The 20,253-nt window shown below is 37.2% G+C and overlaps 1 protein-coding gene across 8 annotated transcripts in view; it reads left to right on the top strand.

Moving 5' to 3' along the window:
• KDM6A (lysine demethylase 6A) overlaps nucleotides 1-20,253 on the top strand; it is a gene marked incomplete at both ends in the record, with an annotated part of 157,473 nt that overhangs the window by 28,851 nt on the left and 108,369 nt on the right. For all 8 annotated transcript variants that reach the window (XM_082008578.1, XM_082008577.1, XM_082008574.1 and 5 more), the window contains 2 exons: nucleotides 3,742-3,850; nucleotides 17,138-17,187. In XM_082008578.1, coding sequence (XP_081864704.1) covers nucleotides 3,742-3,850; nucleotides 17,138-17,187 — 159 coding nt within the window. The remainder of the gene's footprint in view (nucleotides 1-3,741; nucleotides 3,851-17,137; nucleotides 17,188-20,253) is intronic.

The following is a 20,253-nucleotide window of genomic DNA, read 5'->3' as shown; positions in this document are numbered from 1 at the left end:
GCTTCTTTTCCTGCAGCCATTCCTGTATTTGCTTCCTGCTTCTGCTGTGGTTGCCACACTGCAAAGCCGCTGCGGGTGATTATTTTGCCAAGTTCCTAAATTCTTCAGGTTTCCCTTTTATCTTCGTACAGCCTTGAACAAAGGGAAGGAAGCGTATGACGTTGTGTAGCAATCTTCCTTTTCAGTTCAGGATCTTTCTTGTTAATTTGTCAATACTAGCAATTCTCAAGGCTGACTTTATTGAGCGCACTTGTAAATCCATACAACGTGGAGAAATAACAATACTTAAAAACCTGAGGTTTTTTTAACTTCCTTAGAATTCGTAGTGTCTCGGGATGATTTAAAACAGTTGCACAAGTGGTGCCATAGATGGCCTTTGCAGTTACAGATCCACTGAAATGAGGTATTTTGATTATTCCTTCAAAGAACCCATCTACAGATATGTGTTGACGTGACCTCCCTCTTCAGAATGCTTTGCATCAGTTTATTCAAGTAAGAGACAAATGCTTATCTATGCAGAAAAATACTTGTTTCATTCTGAAGATGTTTCTGAAGGTGTTTGATGGGGAAGAACTTGATGAAAACCAAAGTTGGATAGATCAGTTTGAGCGGATGAATCTGTTCCGGCTACTAGGACGAACAAGAGCCCATGTACTGACGAGTCTGCTCATCCTCCAGAGACACGGAGGTTGACTTTGGTTTTCCCACTGAGGAAGTAAAGTAAAGCTTGCTCTTAGTTTCTGTTTCATTTTGTTAGAATGTGCTGGAAGAATTTTAAAAATTCATGTGAAACAACCTTCACAATTTAATTTTGCAGAAATGTAAGTGTTTTCCTGATAATGTTGCAAATAAGAGATCAACTGAGAGGGTGTACTTAATGGTGTAGCTGAATTGCTCTTACAGTAACAGTTAACTGTTACTTAAAGGGGAAGTTCTATTATGCAGCTGTGGTGTCTTATGCCTTGCCTTGTGCTGGCGTTAGGAAGATGGCTTAGTGGTACCTTCAAAGTGTATTCTAAGGCAAAAGGAAAATCTGCCTTGTTGAGGATTGATCTGAGTTGTGTGAAAGACCTGGGCACAGCTTTTTGTATCCCTACTATATATAGTGCTTCAGCTACTTGTATTACATATTTTAATGAGGATTAATTTAAAAAGGGGGCTGGGGAAACATTAAGAGTCCCCAGATGCTTAGCTGTTTACGTGCATGTGATTTGTAATTTCCTTGAACACCCTGTATAGAAAAATCTTGTTACATTTGTTCATAAACTCAAGTTCCCTTTAAATATGTGTAGCCATCTAATTAAGGAAATAAACTACCCTAACTTCCTCTCCAACAGTATTTGTAAGCTACTTGTGGTAGTGGTTTCTATATGCTCTGAATAGTGACTGAATTGTAGAAGACAAGATACTAATTTAAGAAAATGCCATAGTGTGAATATTCTCTTCAGCAGCTGCAGTAGGTATTGCAAATCATCGGAAAATGGAAGGCCGATCTGCAAATTAATCTGTGACAATAACAGTAGGGGCAGCAGCAAGAACTGTGTTATGATTTTTAAAAATCCAGATATGTGACCAAAAAGTGGGGAGAGGAAGCAAGGCACAAACCCCAAGATTCTGCATTAAAACATTTGCAGATTGGAATAGGTTCAGCAGATGAGCCTGAATGTTGAGAATTGGTTCACACACACGTAGTAGTTTTAAGGAACTCACTTTGGACTTGTGTGCTTTACTGCTGATTGTAGGGATCGTGTTCTTTAGATTGAGAGTTGGCTGATTCCAAGAGGTACTCATACTGGTGGGAATAAAATTAAAGGAGTAGTAGCTTTGATTAACTGCTAACAGAATTCCAGTCCAGTGCAGTTTGCTACGGCAGAGCTCACAGCATCATGAATGAACAACTCTACAGCAGCTCTTTGATGTACAGGCAAATACACATCTCAATTTAATGTCTTCAGAATGTGTCCAAATAGCTACAGTTTGAAATAGCAATTTAAATGGTTTTATTAAGTTGTTTTAATACCACACATACACCTACCAGATTTAATACATACGTTACCCATTTTTGGGGCAGTTTTGCAGCAGCATAGCTTTGTTTTTATCCATCCGAAAACAGCCATGAAATAAGGCTATTCTGAACATGGAAATAGGTGAAAGCGTATGTAATACATTTCAAGCTTGGGATGCAAACTGACACCCACTCATTTGGTCACATAAATGGCTTTGTGTCCATTGAGTACAGCAAGGCCTATCTTATTATAGCTTACCATTTAAGAAAATAATTACAAAACTACCATAGCAAGGTAAAAATGGCAAATTAAAATACAGATTAGAATGGTAATTTGGGTTCTACCCATTCTTCACAGGTGTTTTTTTTAACTGTTTCTGAACATTTCCTCGTTTTATTGCTGGCATTTCTCATTTTGATGATTTAATACAAGTGTACACGAAGTAAATCACAAATTCGTGCAAGATTACTAATTTAGTATTCGGACTTCAGTATTACACGATAGATTGATCTTTTTTCCCCTTTTGAATTTCCAGTGTTATTAAAATGACTTAACAAAGCTCGTAATTTCAGATTAAATATTAACATCTTCGATTACTGTAATATATTAAAACCAAGCAGTTCATAATTGCAACAAAACCTGAAACATAATCAAACCGTGAGTTGGTGAAAGTCATGGATTAACCAGTTGGAATTAGAATTCGTTGGAAACCTGTCAAGCTTTTGAGAACTGTAAAGTCTACTGCTGGTGCAAAGGACTTTCCCTCCCCTTCAAGTTTATTCAGCTACTTCATTTTAATGGCTACTATGTTCAAAATAAAAAACTTGGAAGTTCAGAAGGTTGGGAAAACAGATTCATTCATTCACTCCCATACTGTAAATAGGGTCATGATGTAAGAATATAACAGGTTAAAGATCATGACCATTATGATGAATAGAAGGTATTAGTTGAGTTTATTAAAAAATGTGTGTTTGCAGCAGAGACTGTACTTTGATCGTGTGTGCTGCTTAAAACTTCTAGAACAACTTTTCTTAAAGTAAAAGTCTTTTCCGATGGGATTCATGTTTCTAAATCTAGCTTTACGTAGTCTACAGTAACTGTGTAGTACATAGAAGGTAGTAGACTACATTTTGTGACATGATAGAGGTATGTAAAAAGAATTGGATCTTTGGGATCCAAAGATTGGAAATACATGCTAAGGTATATAAATTGCCTAAGCAATCATGTTGAAGTAGTGTATTCGTTGGTTTAGCAAAAACTAATGAAACAACTGGTAGAATGCAATGTGAATCCTTTAGAAAAAAGAACACAGAATGAGAATAAAATTTGACGTTTCTTTCTTGCAGATTGGAAAGAATAAAATAAATCATTTTGCATTTCATTCATTTTTTTTAAAGCTAAAAATCATCATGTATGTTAGAGATTTGTTTTGTGCTTGATCAAATTGAATGTTTGTGGAGTCCACAAATAAACCAGAGAAAACTTCTATTGTTCATTTGCTATCAGTTTGCATTAGAACAGATTTGGAAGTTCACTGATTCTATCTCAAATATTACATTTCCTCTTTGAAAAGTAATGCTAACTGCAAGTTGTTGAGAGTGTTTGTAGACTTCTTTCCTTGCAGAATAAGAAGAAACTTTGTTATTTCTCAAAAAATACTACAGAAAATGTATTATTTGCTTTTGTTAAATACAGATTATTTTTTTTAAAAAAACCTTGTATTTCTTTTTCCCAGGCTGTTCGCTGCTATGAATCGCTAATTTTGAAAGCTGAAGGAAAGGTCGAGTCTGATTTCTTTTGTCAGTTAGGTCACTTCAACCTCTTATTGGAAGATTATCCAAAAGGTAAGGTTTTTTAGTACTTCTGATAATGTCACTGGGGGATTGTCATTTGATGTAGGTAACACAATAAAATGAAAAACATCTGGATAACTCACTGTTTTCTTGTTTGTACTATGTTTCAAGGCCCATAATAGAATGAGACTGATGATGTCTTTAAGAAAACAGTTGTATTCTAACTTCTTGTTCTTCTTTTTCTTTTTTTTTTTTTTAATTGTAAAAAAAACAAACCAAAACACTACTGGTTCAGGTATGAATATGAAGTTTATTGAGTTTATACAGTAGTACCACATTGCCTACTTAATTTTTCTGGTTGATTATTTCATGGCTGTGCAAATGTTGAGCCCATGCCTCTAAAGTCTTCCTGTGGGGGTGGGAGGCACAGGTGCATAGGACAAGAGCTGTTCTTAGTGTTTTCATGTATGTCCGCAATCTCAACAAATAAGGCTAGGCTGAAAGTATTAATTCAAAAGCAAAAGTCAGCACTTAAAGTATGTTTCAACTTCTGTTTTAAATACCCAGTGGAAGAATGGTTGTAGTGGTTTGGAGGTGGGGAGAGGATGTGTGTGTGGGTCTTTTTAGGTCTCTGCTTCATCAGTGTGTGAAATTACTTAAGCGTTTTTTGCCATCACTGCAGCCAGTGAACATAGAACCTTATGTACATTTTGCTTTTTTGCTTGTGGGTCAGTACAGTGCTGCTTTGGTGATGGTGTGGATGCCCAAGGACACTCTGCTGCGTTGCTGACCGAGACATAGGGCTAGATCTTCAGGTAGTCCTGTTTCTACTTCATGTCACGCTGAGTGTCAGACCCAGTGTCTGATAGCTGCCTTCCTTCCAGTGATTGTGGGAGGTGTGCATGAATAGGAAGCCTTTTTGGATGTTACTCTACCCTAGCTAATTAGAACAGGTCAGAATATTTAATTTTTTTATGGGATGTCTTTTTTCATTGTTTTTGCTTTTTATTTGTAATAGGAAACCAGTTCTGTTTGACTTTGTGTAAGGAAACAAACAACACCCCCCACCCTGAAAAGTCTACTCTCAGCCCAGACCTTTTTCCAAACACACAAAAATACTGGTTTATAAGTTACCTTGGGACGAAGAAATAGGGAAATTAATTATAACTGATAGTAGTTCAAAAGCATTCCTTAGTGATTCAGGCTAGCTGTGGACTGTTTCATGACAATGTGTTTATGTGTCCACTTGTTCACTATGTCTAACATAAACCAGTGTGAGTTAGGGTTCCTGGAAACCTACCTTGCCTTCATTTTTTTTAGGTGACAAATGTTTAGATTTTGTAGTACTAGGGGGGAGTTTGCAGTTACCTAAATTCAGTGTGTAAATTCAGGAGGCTTTCAGTGATTAAGGCATCTGTCTATTGAATATGTGGGGACCTTATGGGCCTTAGTACCCACAACTAGTACCAACATCTTAGGAACCCACAACTTGTACTTAAATTCCATCCAGCTGGTATAATATAACCACTGGTGTTTCCAATTCCAGAGACATGGGAAAACGTGAAGGGAACATGGCAATATGCTGGCTGTAGAATTTCCTGAAGAATGGTCTGAGCCCATGGTTTTGTTTTTTTTTTTCCAATTTTTAATTTTTAGTTGTTTTTATTTTTTATTTTTAAAGAAAATTCAAACATCTTCCTTCCCCTGCCCTCACAAACAACTTATACTCTTGTTTCTGGTTAGCCTAATACAACTTTGTATGTTGTGTGTGCAGTATGGCTTATTGGATATATTTTACTTAGCAAAGACAGCACAGGATTGTGGTCTGAACTGTATTAGCACTGCTCTTGGGTTGATAAGAGTGACAGGACTTGACAGTGCTATGGATCAGAGGCGAGGTTTACCAATGGGGAGTCTGCTTTGTACTGTGTATATAGTTTTAAGAACAAGCATAAAAAATACAAATGATGGTTGAATATACCAGTTCTCCAGAACTGTGAACAAGCATGAGCAGAACTGTGTGGGAAGAAACATTTAGGCATTAAAAACCTGAATTAAAATACTTAATATTTTCTCAGATGCCTGTTTAAAGTCACATCTCAATCATGAAAAAAGTCTCAAGGAGTGAAAAAACTTTGTTAGTAATGAAGTATCTAAAAAAATAAGGTATATCTGTATATTCAAAGGAATGAGGTAGTAGTGAAAATACTGGAGGAATTTTAATGGACAGGAAGAAGGAAGTTAAAGGGTGTTTTTTTTACTGAGGAACGCCTGTTCTTGTTCACAACAGTTGTTGAACTCCAGTGACAAAGACTGTAAAAATACTATGCACAATGCAAAAACTTGTAAGTGTTCTGTAATTAATTTACTACTGTTACTTGAAAGGAGTAAAAAGCTGGTGTGTTTCTATAAATTCTGTTACTTTTAATTATCATACATTCTCATTGCAATTATAGTTAAATTTTAAATGCTTGCGAACTGAAAAGTAAAGGGAGTGCAGAAATGTTTTGATCTCACTAACATATATTTTATCCAGTTTTTAAGTCCTGAACTTCCAGAAGTGTAAAATGCTGACGCAGGATCATCTTCAGAACTATAAATCTGTCTAATCTGAAGTTAGCCTTGGGTGAAGTTATGGAGAAGTTGAAGTGTTTAATAAATTGGATGTAATTAATAAAATATAACAAGATAGCAGCATGACTAATGCTGCACAACTTTTTTCCTTGGAAGCCTATTATTTATTAAATATCTATATTAAATGTGTACACCTTTGTATATAATGTAGAAAGATGTGTCTATTAAAAGCAGATGTGATGGTGTTCTTTGTTTAAAACTGCTTGCAATATAGTTTGTGCAAAGCAGATCAAATTTGGTTGATTGCAGAGGTATGATCAGTGATCAAGATGAAGCAATGCTCGGTTAATAGAGATCTGGTAGGTTTCGTGTGTATAGTTTCTGTTTCGATCTCATTTTTTCGCAAATAGGTTGACAAATGTGTATCATTCACTTGAGTGTATCTATTTATGTTAGTATTTTCATGTAGCTAATAACCTTCTTACAAAGGTGAAAAAGACTATAGATCATTTCTTTATAAGAATTGGGACTCATATAGGGACAAACATTTTAGCAGGGCCTGTTGTGATAGGGTGGGAGTGTTGATCTGCTGGAGGGTAGGAGGGCTCTGCAGAGGGATCTGGACAGGCTGGATCGATGGGCAGAGGCCAACTGTATGAGGTTTAATAAGGCCAAGTGCAGGGTCCTGCACTTCGGCCACAACAACCCCATGCAACGCTACAGGCTTGGGGAGGAGTGGCTGGAGAGCTGCCTGGCAGAAAGGGACCTGGGGGTGCTGGTTGACAGCCGGCTGAACATGAGCCGGCAGTGTGCCCAGGTGGCCAAGAAGGCCAACAGCGTCCTGGCCTGTATCAGGAGTAGTGTGGCCAGCAGGAGTAGGGAAGTGATGGTGCCCCTGTACTCGGCACTGGTGAGGCCGCAGCTTGAATACTGTGTTCAGTTTTGGGCCCCTCACTACAAGAAGGATGTTGAGGTGCTGAAGCGTGTCCAGAGAAAGGCAACGTAGCTGGTGAGGGGTCTGGAGCACCAGTCTTATGAGGAGTGGCTGAGGGAACTGGGGTTGTTTAGTCTGGAGAAGAGGAGGCTGAGGGGAGACCTTATCGCTCTCTACAACTACCTGAGAGGGGGTTGTGGCGACGAGGGTGTTGGCCTCTTCTCCCAAGTAACTAGTGATAGGACAAGAGGAAATGGCCTCAAGTTGCACCAGGGGAGGTTTAGATTGGATATTAGGAAAAATTTCTTCACTGAGAGAGTGGTCAGGCATTGGAACAGGCTGCCCAGGGAGGTGGTGGAGTCGCCATCTCTGGAAGTGTTCAAAAAGCGTGTGGATGTGGCACTTCAAGACATGGTTTAGGGGACATGGTGGCGCTGGATTAATGGTTGTACTTGATAATCTTGAAGGTCCTTTCCAACCTAGTGATTCTGTGACAAGGGGTAATAGTTTTAAACTAAAGAGGGTAGATTCAGACTAGATACAGGGAAGAAATTTTTCACAGTGAGGGTGGTGAAGCACTGGCACAGGTTTCCCAGAGAGGTGGTAGCTGCCCCATCCCTGGAAACGTTCAAGGTCAGGTTGAATGGGGCTCTGAGCAACCTGATCCGGTTGAAGGTGTCCCTGCTCATTGCAGGGGGCTTGGACTAGATGGCCTTTAAAGGTCCCTTCCAACCCAAACTACCCTATGGTTCTATGAAAAGAGGGACCTTAAGAGAGATTTATGGCAGGTGACTGCATGTCATTATTGGAACTAACCAGGCAAATACTGCCTGTGCTGCATTTACGTGGGGAATATCAGTTAGAGGCAGACTGCCTTTGAATGTGGAGTAAGTTGATGTCTGATGCCTTGTTGAAGTCTAAAGACACCTAGCATTATATTTATATTTTAAAATGAAACCTATTAAAGGTTTCAGTAATTTCTCTTGCAGTGCATTATGTTTTCTGTCACTTGTCGCCAGTGAAGTCCTGATTTTATAATGCTTTTTTTCATAAAACAGAAGTACTTTTCTCCAACAAAAGTTTTGAGTTTACATCAGAAATTGCTGGATGAGGTTTGTTTTTCTCTGTATTGTATTTGAGGTTAGTCTAGAGTATCACAATGTTTTTTTACTAGCCTTTAAAGTACCTGAAGCTGGTCTGCAGCTTGTAGTTTTCCCAAAATGCCACATGTTTGAATTGCTGTTGGTAGCTGAAGGGTTTTCTCTCCAGCCATGAAGTTGAGTTGCCTTGTTAATTGGACTCTGCTACTGTTAGGAGAAGGTCTTAGGCAAGGTTTCAGACTTTTTGCAGATTTTGAATGCTGTGAGCCACTGACTTGTGTTCAGATGATTATAACCGAGGCAGATGGATTCAGCTTAGCAAGTATGTTCAAGGTGGTTTCTGTGCCCAGCTTTCATTGTCTTGATCATTACTGGTCAGAATTTGGCTTCAGGTTTTCCCCAAATGAGAACGTTCGCTCTTCCCAGTCAAAACTATTGCAGTAAGTAGCATTTTCTTAACTCTAATCTGATGTCTTCCTCCTTTTTTTTTAATGAGGCAGCTATTCCTCAGCTGTTTGATTGTTTCAGGTGTTTCCAAACTCGTTGCTCCCTGGGCATGTCTTTAGTGGCACCCCTCATCTGCTTGTTGCTGTGCTCTGCTTTGTGCTGGCACAGCTCAATGTGCAGCTGTATGGCGAGCTGATCCAACTGAAAAATAACCTAGGAGAAAAAAGTGATGCAATTACTCCAGAATGTGAAACGTCAGCCTCAGGTTTTGCCAGAGGAGGTTGATGAGTTGTCGTATAGGTTTTTGGACACTGGCAGCATTGTCAATCCAGCTAGGACTCCATGGTATATACCTGTGAATTTTGTTAATGCGTTCCTTGGGAGGGCCAGGATTTTACCAAAATTATTGTGCTGCTGGTTGTGGAGGAAACTGGTGCTACATCAGCAGTTGGAGATTTTTAATTCTTTTCTTTTTTTCCCCATGACTCTGGTTTCCATAAGGCGTACAGAGTGTAGACAGTGATAGTTAAGGTTTGAGTTCTAGTTAAATGCAGTTTAATGAGCTCAAGGACTCTGACATCACCTGTGTTTTCCTTAAAGATCTTTCTATCTATTTTGTAGAAGTCATATATAGTGGCTGTGTTCCAGCCTATGACTTGGAGGACAATTGCACAAGTGGAGACATACTTTTATAATTTCCCACCTTAAATGGCTGTTCTCTAAGCAGAATTCCTGGAAATGGAAGTAGATAATGTGATTAATGAATGATTTGGGAAAAACATGCAATTATTCACATCACAAAGGACAATAAATACTGCACTAAAATAAGTCTTATGGCTGTCCTCATGTGATCACATTTTTATGTACTATGTCAGAACAGTTTTAATGATACTTATTTTCTTTGTAGATAGTTGATTGCATTCTCAAAAGCACTAATATAAAAACATTTTAAGTAATTTATAAGATAGTGTTAGTTAGTCCAAGGGCACTTTTTAGCAATTGTTACACTAACATTTAAAACAAAACTGGAAAAAAAAAAAAACCCAGAATGTTTATTGAGGTGCCCAAACCCAAAATCTAAACACTTTTTGATTGTTCCTGTATAAAGTTGTTTGGTTGCGAGAACAGCTCCCAAATTCAACAATGTATGTGCATTCCTTTGTACTTACAATTCCATCTCTGTAGAGAATTTCTCTGTAGTGGTTAATACCTTGGTCTTTTAGGACTTCGAGGGACAGTGATGTCATTAGGAAGCGTTTCAACGTGCTGTGTTCTGAGGTACAGAGTAGTAGGAGTCATGTTACAAAATGGAAGAGAGAAGTTCCTTGCATAGGTAAGATTGTGGTGGTAAGATTGTGGTGGTCACTGGAGGCTTGCTGCTGGGCTGTCTTGTACTGATGAGTCCTGAAGATCTAGAATGGATTTTAAGTAACACAGCAATCTGAATGAGATGAGGAAGAGATGACTTTGTTTCAAGTAAGTGTGATTTTTAGGTTTAAGGTTTTTGCTGTTGTTTGTAATTGTAAGTAACTGGCAGAAATTAGGTTACTTCTCTTTAGGGCTGTTTATTTCATCTTCAGGAGGCTGTTGTTAAATTTCAGGTGGTTAAATTTCAGGCGGTTTAAACCACTATGTGAAATTCCTATGGAACAAAGTAAGAATGTTGTCTTAAGCTTAGAACGTCACAATGTTCTTTATAAATACTGAGGGAGGGGGCAGGGGTTAGCAGTACAAGATTTGTTGTAGAATATAGCAAGACCATGTTTTTTCACTGGTTGTCTGAAAATACTAATTTTGGGCGGTGTTCTGAATAAACACTAAATTGTTAAAAGTAATTGTCCAGAATATGATCTTTGAATGATTTTTGAGCTTCATGTGATTCCATTGTGTTCCTTCACTGATACTCTCAGTATTTTAAGACCCTTCATAGAGTTCATTGTCTAAGAGATTTGTAATAGTATTCTGTAACAGTAAACTCCTTGTGAAACTCAGGTATGTCTTTACATGTTGAATACTTCTTAGTTCTCCTCTGCATCTCATAGTTGGAAATGATCATAGAATCATAGAGTCATTAAGATTGGAAAATACTTCTAAGATCATGGGACGGTGGGCTTCTCACCACTGTGCTGCTGCATTATAATTCCAGAAAAGGATGTATAGTTGTTAATAAAATTACTTAGAGAACTATTTGGTGATTTTTCTTTCTTAAATGTATGCCTTTGTGTGTCTGCCTTCATTCTGTGTTGAGAGAGACATGCTTTAGGCTTCTTCGATCATCTCTTTGGTACTTTCAGCACAAATCTCTGGAGAAAATGGAGAACAACCTGTTTCCTCAGGCCTTGGAACAAAAGACCTGAGCTGCATTTAGCTGCTCTAGCTTCCACAACATTTTTTTTGGTCATTGAGTCGTCCTTGGAATTTCCTCAGCTTTTGAGGTCTTTGATTTATGGCCCAGCCATGTTCATCTTGCTAGGTTAAAACACTACTGTGGATAAAACCTGCACTATGTAATAAGCTGTTCCCATAACTTACATATGTCTCCTAGGTGTTTAATGAACACTTATTTTTCCTGGAAGCATTGTCAGATGTAAAGCAATGTGCCCTTTCCTTGCTTCCCTTGTGCAGTTCTTCAGCTAATTTTCTATCTTACTATTTGTTTTCACATCAGACAAGCACTAAGAAATGCTAGTGGTTGTTTAGAAATTAACATTAAAAAGAGAAATTTCTATTTAAGAAAACAAGTATTGACTTACACAGAAGAGTATGGAGCTTTGAGTTGTTTTAAAGATCTCTTTCTTTTCTGGGGTATGTCATCAAATTAATGCTTGCTCTTAACTTTTTAAAGTTCAACTAGCCAAAAATCTGTATCAGTCTCATTTAGCCTTGCAAGGTGCCACTAGATGGTGTCAGTATCTAGTTCACTTTTTCCTTACTCAAGCACTAAAATACTCAAATTGCTCCATGTTTTCATCACTTTCAAAGGCCTCTTAGATTTTCAGGCATCACAAAGTAGGTTTGTTAGAGCAGATCATAAAAGCCATCCTTCTGTGACTCTGTGATTTGTGATCGGATGTGCTAGAAATGACAGGTAGGTGGATATCATTCAGTCTAGACATTTTGCTCCACATTTTCACCTCACTTGTTTAGGTTATGTATTTAGACTCTGGATGTGAAGAGAGATTGTCTATCATATTACTGAAACGATTATGTAGTTTATGAAGTTTTACTATCTTCTTATGAAATTACGTAGATTAAAAAAAAAAGCATCCTGAAAACATATACATGGCAATTACTTAAAATCTATTTTGTATTCTCTTATGTGAAATCAAGGAACATTAAACAGGGACAAGTAAGAAACCTTGTATCATCCCTATCCTGATTCTGAGATGTCCCTTAACCCATAGTAAGAGAGGAAAACAAACTCTTAGGGGGCAAGTAATAAAGGCTCTTAGTGTTAAAGTAACTGTAGATATTGCAAAGTCGGTAGTTTTGGGTGGCTGTAAAACCTGTAAGAAGGGGAAATTGGTGGGTTGTGTTTGTATGAGCTCATTGAGGGTCAGCTTTGCACTAGGTGGCAGAGGCTTATAAGAGATTCTGAAGTGAGCCTGAGCTGAGGAGGTTTCTTACTCTCCAGTAGCTTTAATTCTTTGGGTGGAAAGGTGGTGTTTTTCCTTTTCAGAGCTATTTCGGGTAAACCATTATTTTATTTTCATCAAGCAATATAGATGATGGTGATTGATCTGAAAAGCTACATACACCTTTGGGGCATATACCACCACCCTGTCAGGGTAGGATGGTAAATGCTGTCTGGGTTTTCAAGAGTCTAATCATGAGGATTACCTGTTAGGCAAATAATGTAAATCGCCCGTTTTGGAAAGAGGGGTTAATAGGAAGAGTGTAAGCTGATATAATTAGTAATGAGATACTGGGTAGAAGGATGGAGATAGGTAACTATGAGGTCCTTTGTTAGGAATTCTTGAGTCACCTGTCCCATATTGTTTTAGATGTCTGAAAGTGATCTCTCAGCTTTGTGCTTTTAAGAGTTTTCTGTGGTTGACTAGATCATTTTACAATTATTGTTGAGAGTGAAGCAAGAAACATTGTCCTACTGTTTACACTCAGTCCTGTTCTTTCTGAGTCCAGACATGCATTTTCTAGATGCTCAGGAATGTTTTGCACATGCTGAGAAAAGGAAGTTTCTATGTATTTGTCCTCCAACAAGTCCATAGGTTTAAGAATTTCAGTGGCAAACTTTTAGGTTGGAAAAACTCAGTAGTAAGTTCCTAATCAGAAGATCATTTGCTGTGCCTAAGAGTGATTTCAAAGCACTCATTTCATTATGTTAAAAAAGGACATCTTAACTGAAACAGAGTAACTCACTTGTATCTGTAAAAATGAGAGTTGATCCTATGTTGAAAGAGGGGCAGTAGTTAACAGGATTTTTTTCTGACAAAAATTGTCTTGTCTTGGATGAAAAGTAAAGGTGCAAATGACATTGCAGTCTTTAGTGTTGCTTTTTTGGGTTTTGTTGGGTTTTTTAATACTACTAATATGATGCATGACACAAGTGACTTTCTTTTCACTTTTTAATAAGCCAGAGACTATCATCCTATAATTAGAATCATAGCACTGATGAAGGATAGCCTATGTTTCAGGTAGGGACTTGTGTAAAATTTTTGTTGCTCAATAGATTCGCTTGCTCTTTTTATTTTTCTCATTAATCTAGAAGGAAAAAGTTTGTAATTCGAGGGGTTTGCACTCATTTCTTATAAAAATAATTTAAGGCAAAGTTGCTTGTAGTTGCATAATACACTTTTAGGTAAGATACCCTATTTTTACATCATAAAACTCAGGATCAATGTCTGTTCACTGGTGACTTGCTCAGGGAGTACAAAGTATGGTAGGGTACAGATTTATGGTTCTGCTGTACTGCTTTAGAACTAGTAGGTTTGTTTAGTTTTTCAAAAATACTGCTTTCATAATCTGATTTCTAGCCTCTTACATGCAAGATTCATCTTAGGGATGTGCTTGATTAGGGATGCTTCATGTAGGTCTGGCAAAAAAAAAAAAGCTCTCTTGAATCCCTTTTTTCTGTTTTTCTGCCTGTTCCTTCAATCCTTTTCAGCAGAGCTTGAGTGCTTGTGGAGCAGATGTTTGATCTAGATGTAAAGGGGACTGAAATAAACTTTGACAGGTAACTAATTAACTGTAAGATGAGCACTTGTTAAATACTGAAATTGTGCATCAGTAAGAGGCTCTAGTTGTCTAGCTTTCATAAGGAGGAAAGGGACATTTAGCTTCTGTGTAAGCTATCCGTCTGTGATTCATTGTTAGGCATTTTCAGCACAATACTGAACTTCAGCTTCAAGAAGTTAAGCAGAAGCAGAATACTTTTTAACCTGGAAGGAAAGGCTGGATCTGTAGAAGAGGTTGCTGAACCCAGAAGTAGGATTGGGCACTTCGGACACTTAAGAGGAGCACTGTAGTGTCATCTTCGTTCCTCTGGAAGAGTAATGTGACCTTCCTTAGAATGAAGGCCCTATCTTCTTACCATGTAAACATGAAATATGCTTCAGCGGTCCATGCATTCCATGTACTTGTTTTTAATTGTAACATGAGCCTGGCACATTAAAGCAGTTGTTTGAACTGTTGGGAAGTTGCTAAATGTTACTGAGGAATGGAAGAGTTAGAAAAGAAAACGATTTGCGAACATCATTACTCTAAGGAAAACCGGTAGAATATCATGAAGCAAAGATTCCTTTCTTAAATGTAAGAACTTTTCCCTGTGTTAAATGGAGGTGCTAGAACTTCTCTGAGTAAGTTTCTTTACAAGCAGTGACTAGTGGAGCCTAGTTTCCTGTGCTTCCCAATCTTCTTCCTCCCCTGACACAGAGCTTTATTGGGTCTGAATGAGTGAATACCTTCACATGTCTTCTCTCCCCTTTTTCAGTACTGCTCATCTCTGTTTCATTGTCTCTGGCTGGGGAACAGGGCTGCGTAGGCTCTGACTAGCTGGAGTTAGGAGTAAGCAGAAAGGCTTGAGCTGTACACCTTTTTGCTATATGTGCATAAGGAATGTTTCGACCCCTGAATAGCAGTAAGGCTTTGGGGTTTTTTCCTCTCTCTTTTTTTTTTTCTTTTTTTTTTCTTTTTAGGTCTTATGTTGCTTCTCTGTTTTTTGTATTTTTTTTTAAACTGCTGATGTTTTATAAACTTACTAGCAGTACCTTAACTGCTATAGAGAAACATGTTTCAGCTCTCTTGTTTAATGGATATGATCATGTGGGCACTCCTGTATTTTTTAACAGATACACTGAAAAAGTTCCCCCCTTATTTTCCCAGTATAAATCCTCAGTATTGTATTTAATGTTGTTTTAATCTTTTTATTTTATCCATATCCCCTGTATAGACTGCAGTAGTTACTTTTCTAAAAAAATATAATAGATTACAAGAAGTTCTCAGTTTCCTAGTTCTTGAATGGTGCTGTTGGATTAAGTATTTGAAACATGCTTTAACCTTTAAAGTTGGGATAGGTACATCTTGAGTAAAAAAAAATAAAAATCCTTTCATTTAAGTATGGTGCATTGCAAAACTGTTCCATAGTGTGCATGTGTGTTTTCCTATTTGGGAAAGCAAAGTCATTCCCATGTTCAAGAGCTAATTATGCCTTTCTGTCAAAAAGTCATTAATGATACCTGGGAGAAGGTGAATCTAGGAGGAGTATTTGGGGTAGGAGGTTATTTTGTGTTATTTTGAACGTGTTATTGTGAACATAATTTATAATGTAATTGAAGAATGTGACTTAAATATGCTTGGTCTTAACATTCTCAAACTTACGTTGTTAGACTGCAATCATATCCTTCAGTTTGTATCAAATTTTTGAGAGGGTGGGGGAGGAATTGTATTCTTAAGTTGTGAAAGTCATAGCCTGATTGATTAGATTTTTGAGTGATTTTATTCAGCTAGGTTGCACGTAAACATTTACAGAAATTGCATGTTGATAGTGTAAGGATGATAAGTGTTCTCCTAGTTTTTTTTCTACTCTGGGCATCTAAATGAATCACAGTTTAGAGCACCAAAATTAGAAGCTGGCTTCACAGGCAGTTCCAGTGGTGAGGTGCATGTTACAGGCATGATTCAGCATGTATCAGTTAGGCATTTAAAAAGACAAGGTTGTGAGTCTCCATAGACAGACGAGTGCAAAGATGAATTCTTAAAAGGAGAAAGCTGTGTGTGCCTTGTCATTATGTGTATATTGTTCTTACTTCACTTAAACTTAAGGGGTTTTGTACAGTTATGGAAATGAATATGCCAGACAGGCATTGAAGCATCATAAAATTTAGGGACATTGTTTATCCATAGTACTTGCAGGAAATGAACCTGCACATAAAGTACATGTTGTTCTTATGCTCTTAATCTGTTTAGTGTTTGTTTAGTGTTTGTAATTTTCCAAAGCAGAGCTTGTCTTTTGTTGTTTGGAAAATGCATACTGTGTAGAAAACATTCTTAAGAAGCAAACACTTGAAAAATCAAAATTTTGGTGTTACTGCAGTGAATCATTATTTAAAATTCTTCATTTTTGGATGGTGCCTAGTGCCATGTTCCTATAAGAACGTAAAGCATGTTTGCATTCTAGTCTGATGTGGCCTGTTAGACGAAGCGCAAGATGAATCAACCAGAATTTTCAGTGGGGAAGAGGGATGTGGGAATGGTGATTTAAGAAATTCATTGCTAAGTAGAGCAAATATTCTACTGAACAGTGCTGTTCTTAGCACTGTTTTCCAGGGTAGTCTTGGTCTTAGAAGTTGACTAAAATGTAAGCTTTTTCCACTTGCTTTTTTTTCTCAAGTTACTGAATGAAAGGGCATGTGAAATTGATTTCTCTTTGTATGTCCCTCTGCACCAGTTGAGAAATTACAGAACATCAGGGAGCATGGTAAATGAGCTACATGATTAAATTTTTAAATCTTACAACAGCTTTGTCCAGGATGAAAATCCCCAAATTTCAAATGATTTCTTTTGTTACAGGTTTTCTTTAAAATACTGCTTGATTTACATTTGTAAGATTAATAATAAATATACTTTTGGGTTGACATTTCATAAAACAAAATTGTAATCGTAAGGAATGCATTACCTACAACAATGTACTTATTGTGGCATTGTTACTTTTATTAAACCATTTATCATTTCAGTGTTTTGTATTCTGACTCTTAAGGTTTCCTATCTTTTTCTTCAAAGAAAATGCAACAAAACAAATTCAACATTCATTTTTCTTTCCTACAGCATTATCTGCATACCAGAGGTACTACAGTTTACAATCTGACTACTGGAAGGTCTGTATATGCTACTTTTTTTTTTAAAAAAAAAAAACAAAACCAACGTATTGTTGTAAATAATTGAATTTCTTAAATAGATTAATTTCAATATCAGTTCGGAGTATCTACCTGAAATTACTTTTTGGCATATTAATTGGGTCTTAATGGAAATGTTCACCTGTATGTGCAGTTTGTTACAAATCTAAGTGGAAATAAATCTTCACACCATTTCTTGAAATGGCAGGATCCGTTAACTTGACACATTTTAGAATTTTATTTTTTAATTACTATTATCCATTACTTCAGTATGTCTTATGTAAGCATAGATATTTGGATACATACGAGTATTGAGAGAATCATTACCACTTGCAAGCTGCTGCGCAGGCGTTGGACTTGTACTAGGAAAAATGTTCTCAGGTTGCTTTTTATTTCCAGAGATGCCAAATTGCTTAAAGTTCCTTTCAGTATTTTAGACAACATTCTTATGTAAGACAGGAAAAAATCCTGTTAGGATAGCTGTCTTATCTGTAAGTCCATGTAGCCATATTGGGACTTTACATGAATAAAAATTAAAAATTTCTTCTAGTGATATTGTCAGAAATAGTTAGCATTGTTATATTGTCACATGAAATAATTTGAAGCTCATGACTGAGACAGAGGTGCAGGAAAGCACGTAACACAGTAGATACCTCTGTGGCCGCAAGCAGCTGTTTTCCTTAAAAGTGTGCATAAGTGCCTATTTCAAATAGGGAGGGCTCATTCTGGAAAGACATCAATACCATGTGTATACCATCATTAGAGAAACAACATTTTCTGTGTTTTTTTGCATTTTGTAGGGAGTGTAAGTATGTTCTGAAAAATCCTGTTATGACAACTCCCATTTTGGGAGGGTGGAAAGGGAGAAGGGCAGGGTAAATAAAGGGTAGATGAGTCAACTGAAATAAGTGTCTTCTGGCATGTGGAAGGAGAGGTCCAGTCAGAGGGCCCTAGGAAAACTGTCCATACTGTCTTTTAGAGCCCCTGCTCCAGTAGAAGTTGTAGGAGTGCCGTTTTTGCACCAAGCCATTTTGGAGTTGGAAGTATTTTTTTCAGAAGTAACCCCTGTAGTTTTAAAATTACGACAATAAAAGCATTCGTGTAATCTTCTTACGTGCTCTCCAAGAGTTAAGGATTGCTGTAAATGAGTGTTGAAATTGATGAATTAATTAAGCATCTATTGTGATAGTTTCTGTTGCTTGTACTCTTCCTGTGTTAAGCATTTCAGAATAGTTTGTGACTTGAATTTTTTTTTCTGGCTTTTGTTGTAATGGCTCATTATTAGAAGAAGTGATAGATGATTAGTAAATTATCTTCCCTGCATTTTCAGAGAGTTCAGGGTGAAGTGTAAATGACTATATGTATTTCCATAGGTGTAGAGTGTTCTAGTGTGGCCCAGAATATTATCTGCAATTAAAATAAATGCAAACTTTGATTTGTTTGCAGTTCCATTTCAAGAGCATGGATGGGAGTAAAATGTGTGATCTGTGCTTGATTTCCTGAAAGCAATTTCTGTTTGTATGCAATGTGCTTGTTATTCTAGCATATCCATTTCTTGTGTATATCTGGAGAGTTTTACCATGCAGAGATTATTTCAAGAAATTCCAGTTGCAAGTATGAGAGCATTGTTTGGAGCTGACAAAAGAGCATTTTGACATCTACATAGTAAAAACCCCACAAAACCCCCGTAATTTTTCTTCAGGTTGGCCTTACCTGGGAAGGATACTATGCTACTTGATCTCAGTACGAGCTTCCTTTATAGATGTGTAGTTCAAAGTGGGTTTTTCCCCATAATAATTTTGGAGATTTTTTTAATGTTTAGATGCATGAAAAAGAGCCTGAAAGAGTCCAAAAACATTTTTCAGGTAAAAGCTTTTTTTCCTGAAACTGATAAAAAATCACTGGTGAATCATACTTCATCTTATTAATGGATGATGGAGCCAGTCTGGAGTTGGCAGTGGGAAGCTGCTTAGATTGGGTCCAGAGAAGGGGGTGTGTATGTGGCCCTCAGTCCCCAACTGAGGTGATTTCTTGTTTCTTGTTATCTTTAGTGCCTTGTAGCTATAAGAAGCCATGTATGTTTGTGGTGTATTTTGTGTATTTTTGGTCACTTTTATATGCTGTGTTGTTATACTTTGTAATTAACTTCTTTTCAGTGAGATTCAGATGGATAGAAAAAAAAAAATCAGTCACGTGTCCTTGTTTTACTGTTGTGGTTTTTTTAAGAACTTTTTTTTATTTTTAGTTCTTACGGGGTTAGATGTCATCAATTAAGTTGTTGGAATTTGTGATGGGAAAGAAAGGGAGAGAGAAGTGTGTGAAGAAAGGGTGGTATTTATGAGCTCTGAGGCGAGCTGTGTGAGAGTACTGAGAAACTGATGGAAGTGCTGAATCACATGAAGATTATTATATAAGGCAGGTTTGAAACCAGACGGGAACAGCCTTATAAACTTAGGCAGCATATCTGAAATTACTTAATGTGGTACAGTGCAACTTTACATGGTTGAAATAAGTGTCCCATATTTTCGTTGTTTTATAAATACAGAATTTCTAGGAGGACTGTGAGAGATTTTAGGTTGCTTTGGGTATGGTTTGGCCCCCGTACATAGTATTTTTAGTCTCTGCTGCTTTGGGTTTGCACTGTTGCATGAGGTTGGTAATTGAGCATTATTTTCATGCATTGTTCCATGATACGATATTCGTTTTACAATTAATCTTTCCTTTTCATGAAGAAAAGCATTTTACTTTTTTTTTTTTTTTGGTAGATTTTTCTGATGGTCTGAATCTTTTATCAGGTTGTTTTCTGTCAGATACTGGTACATGGGTTGTTTTGTTGGTAAACAGTAAGCATTTTGTTGATCCTATGGAACAAAAAGAAAAAACACTTTAGAAAATACATTCTGAATATATGTTATAGTGACAGAAGTGGAGGTGAAGGGTTGCAAAGATGTTGTGTTTTGCCGTTTACCAGATCAGTACTCCCTCCAGTCTCATATTACTTCCTTTCGAAGAAGTAATACCTGTATGTATGGATAGTTTTGAAAGAAC

Source organism: Phaethon aethereus (assembly GCF_964289735.1).
Source record: "Phaethon aethereus genome assembly, chromosome: 1".
Classification (NCBI taxonomy): domain Eukaryota; kingdom Metazoa; phylum Chordata; class Aves; order Phaethontiformes; family Phaethontidae; genus Phaethon; species Phaethon aethereus.
This window is presented reverse-complemented; position numbering and strand designations above follow the sequence as displayed.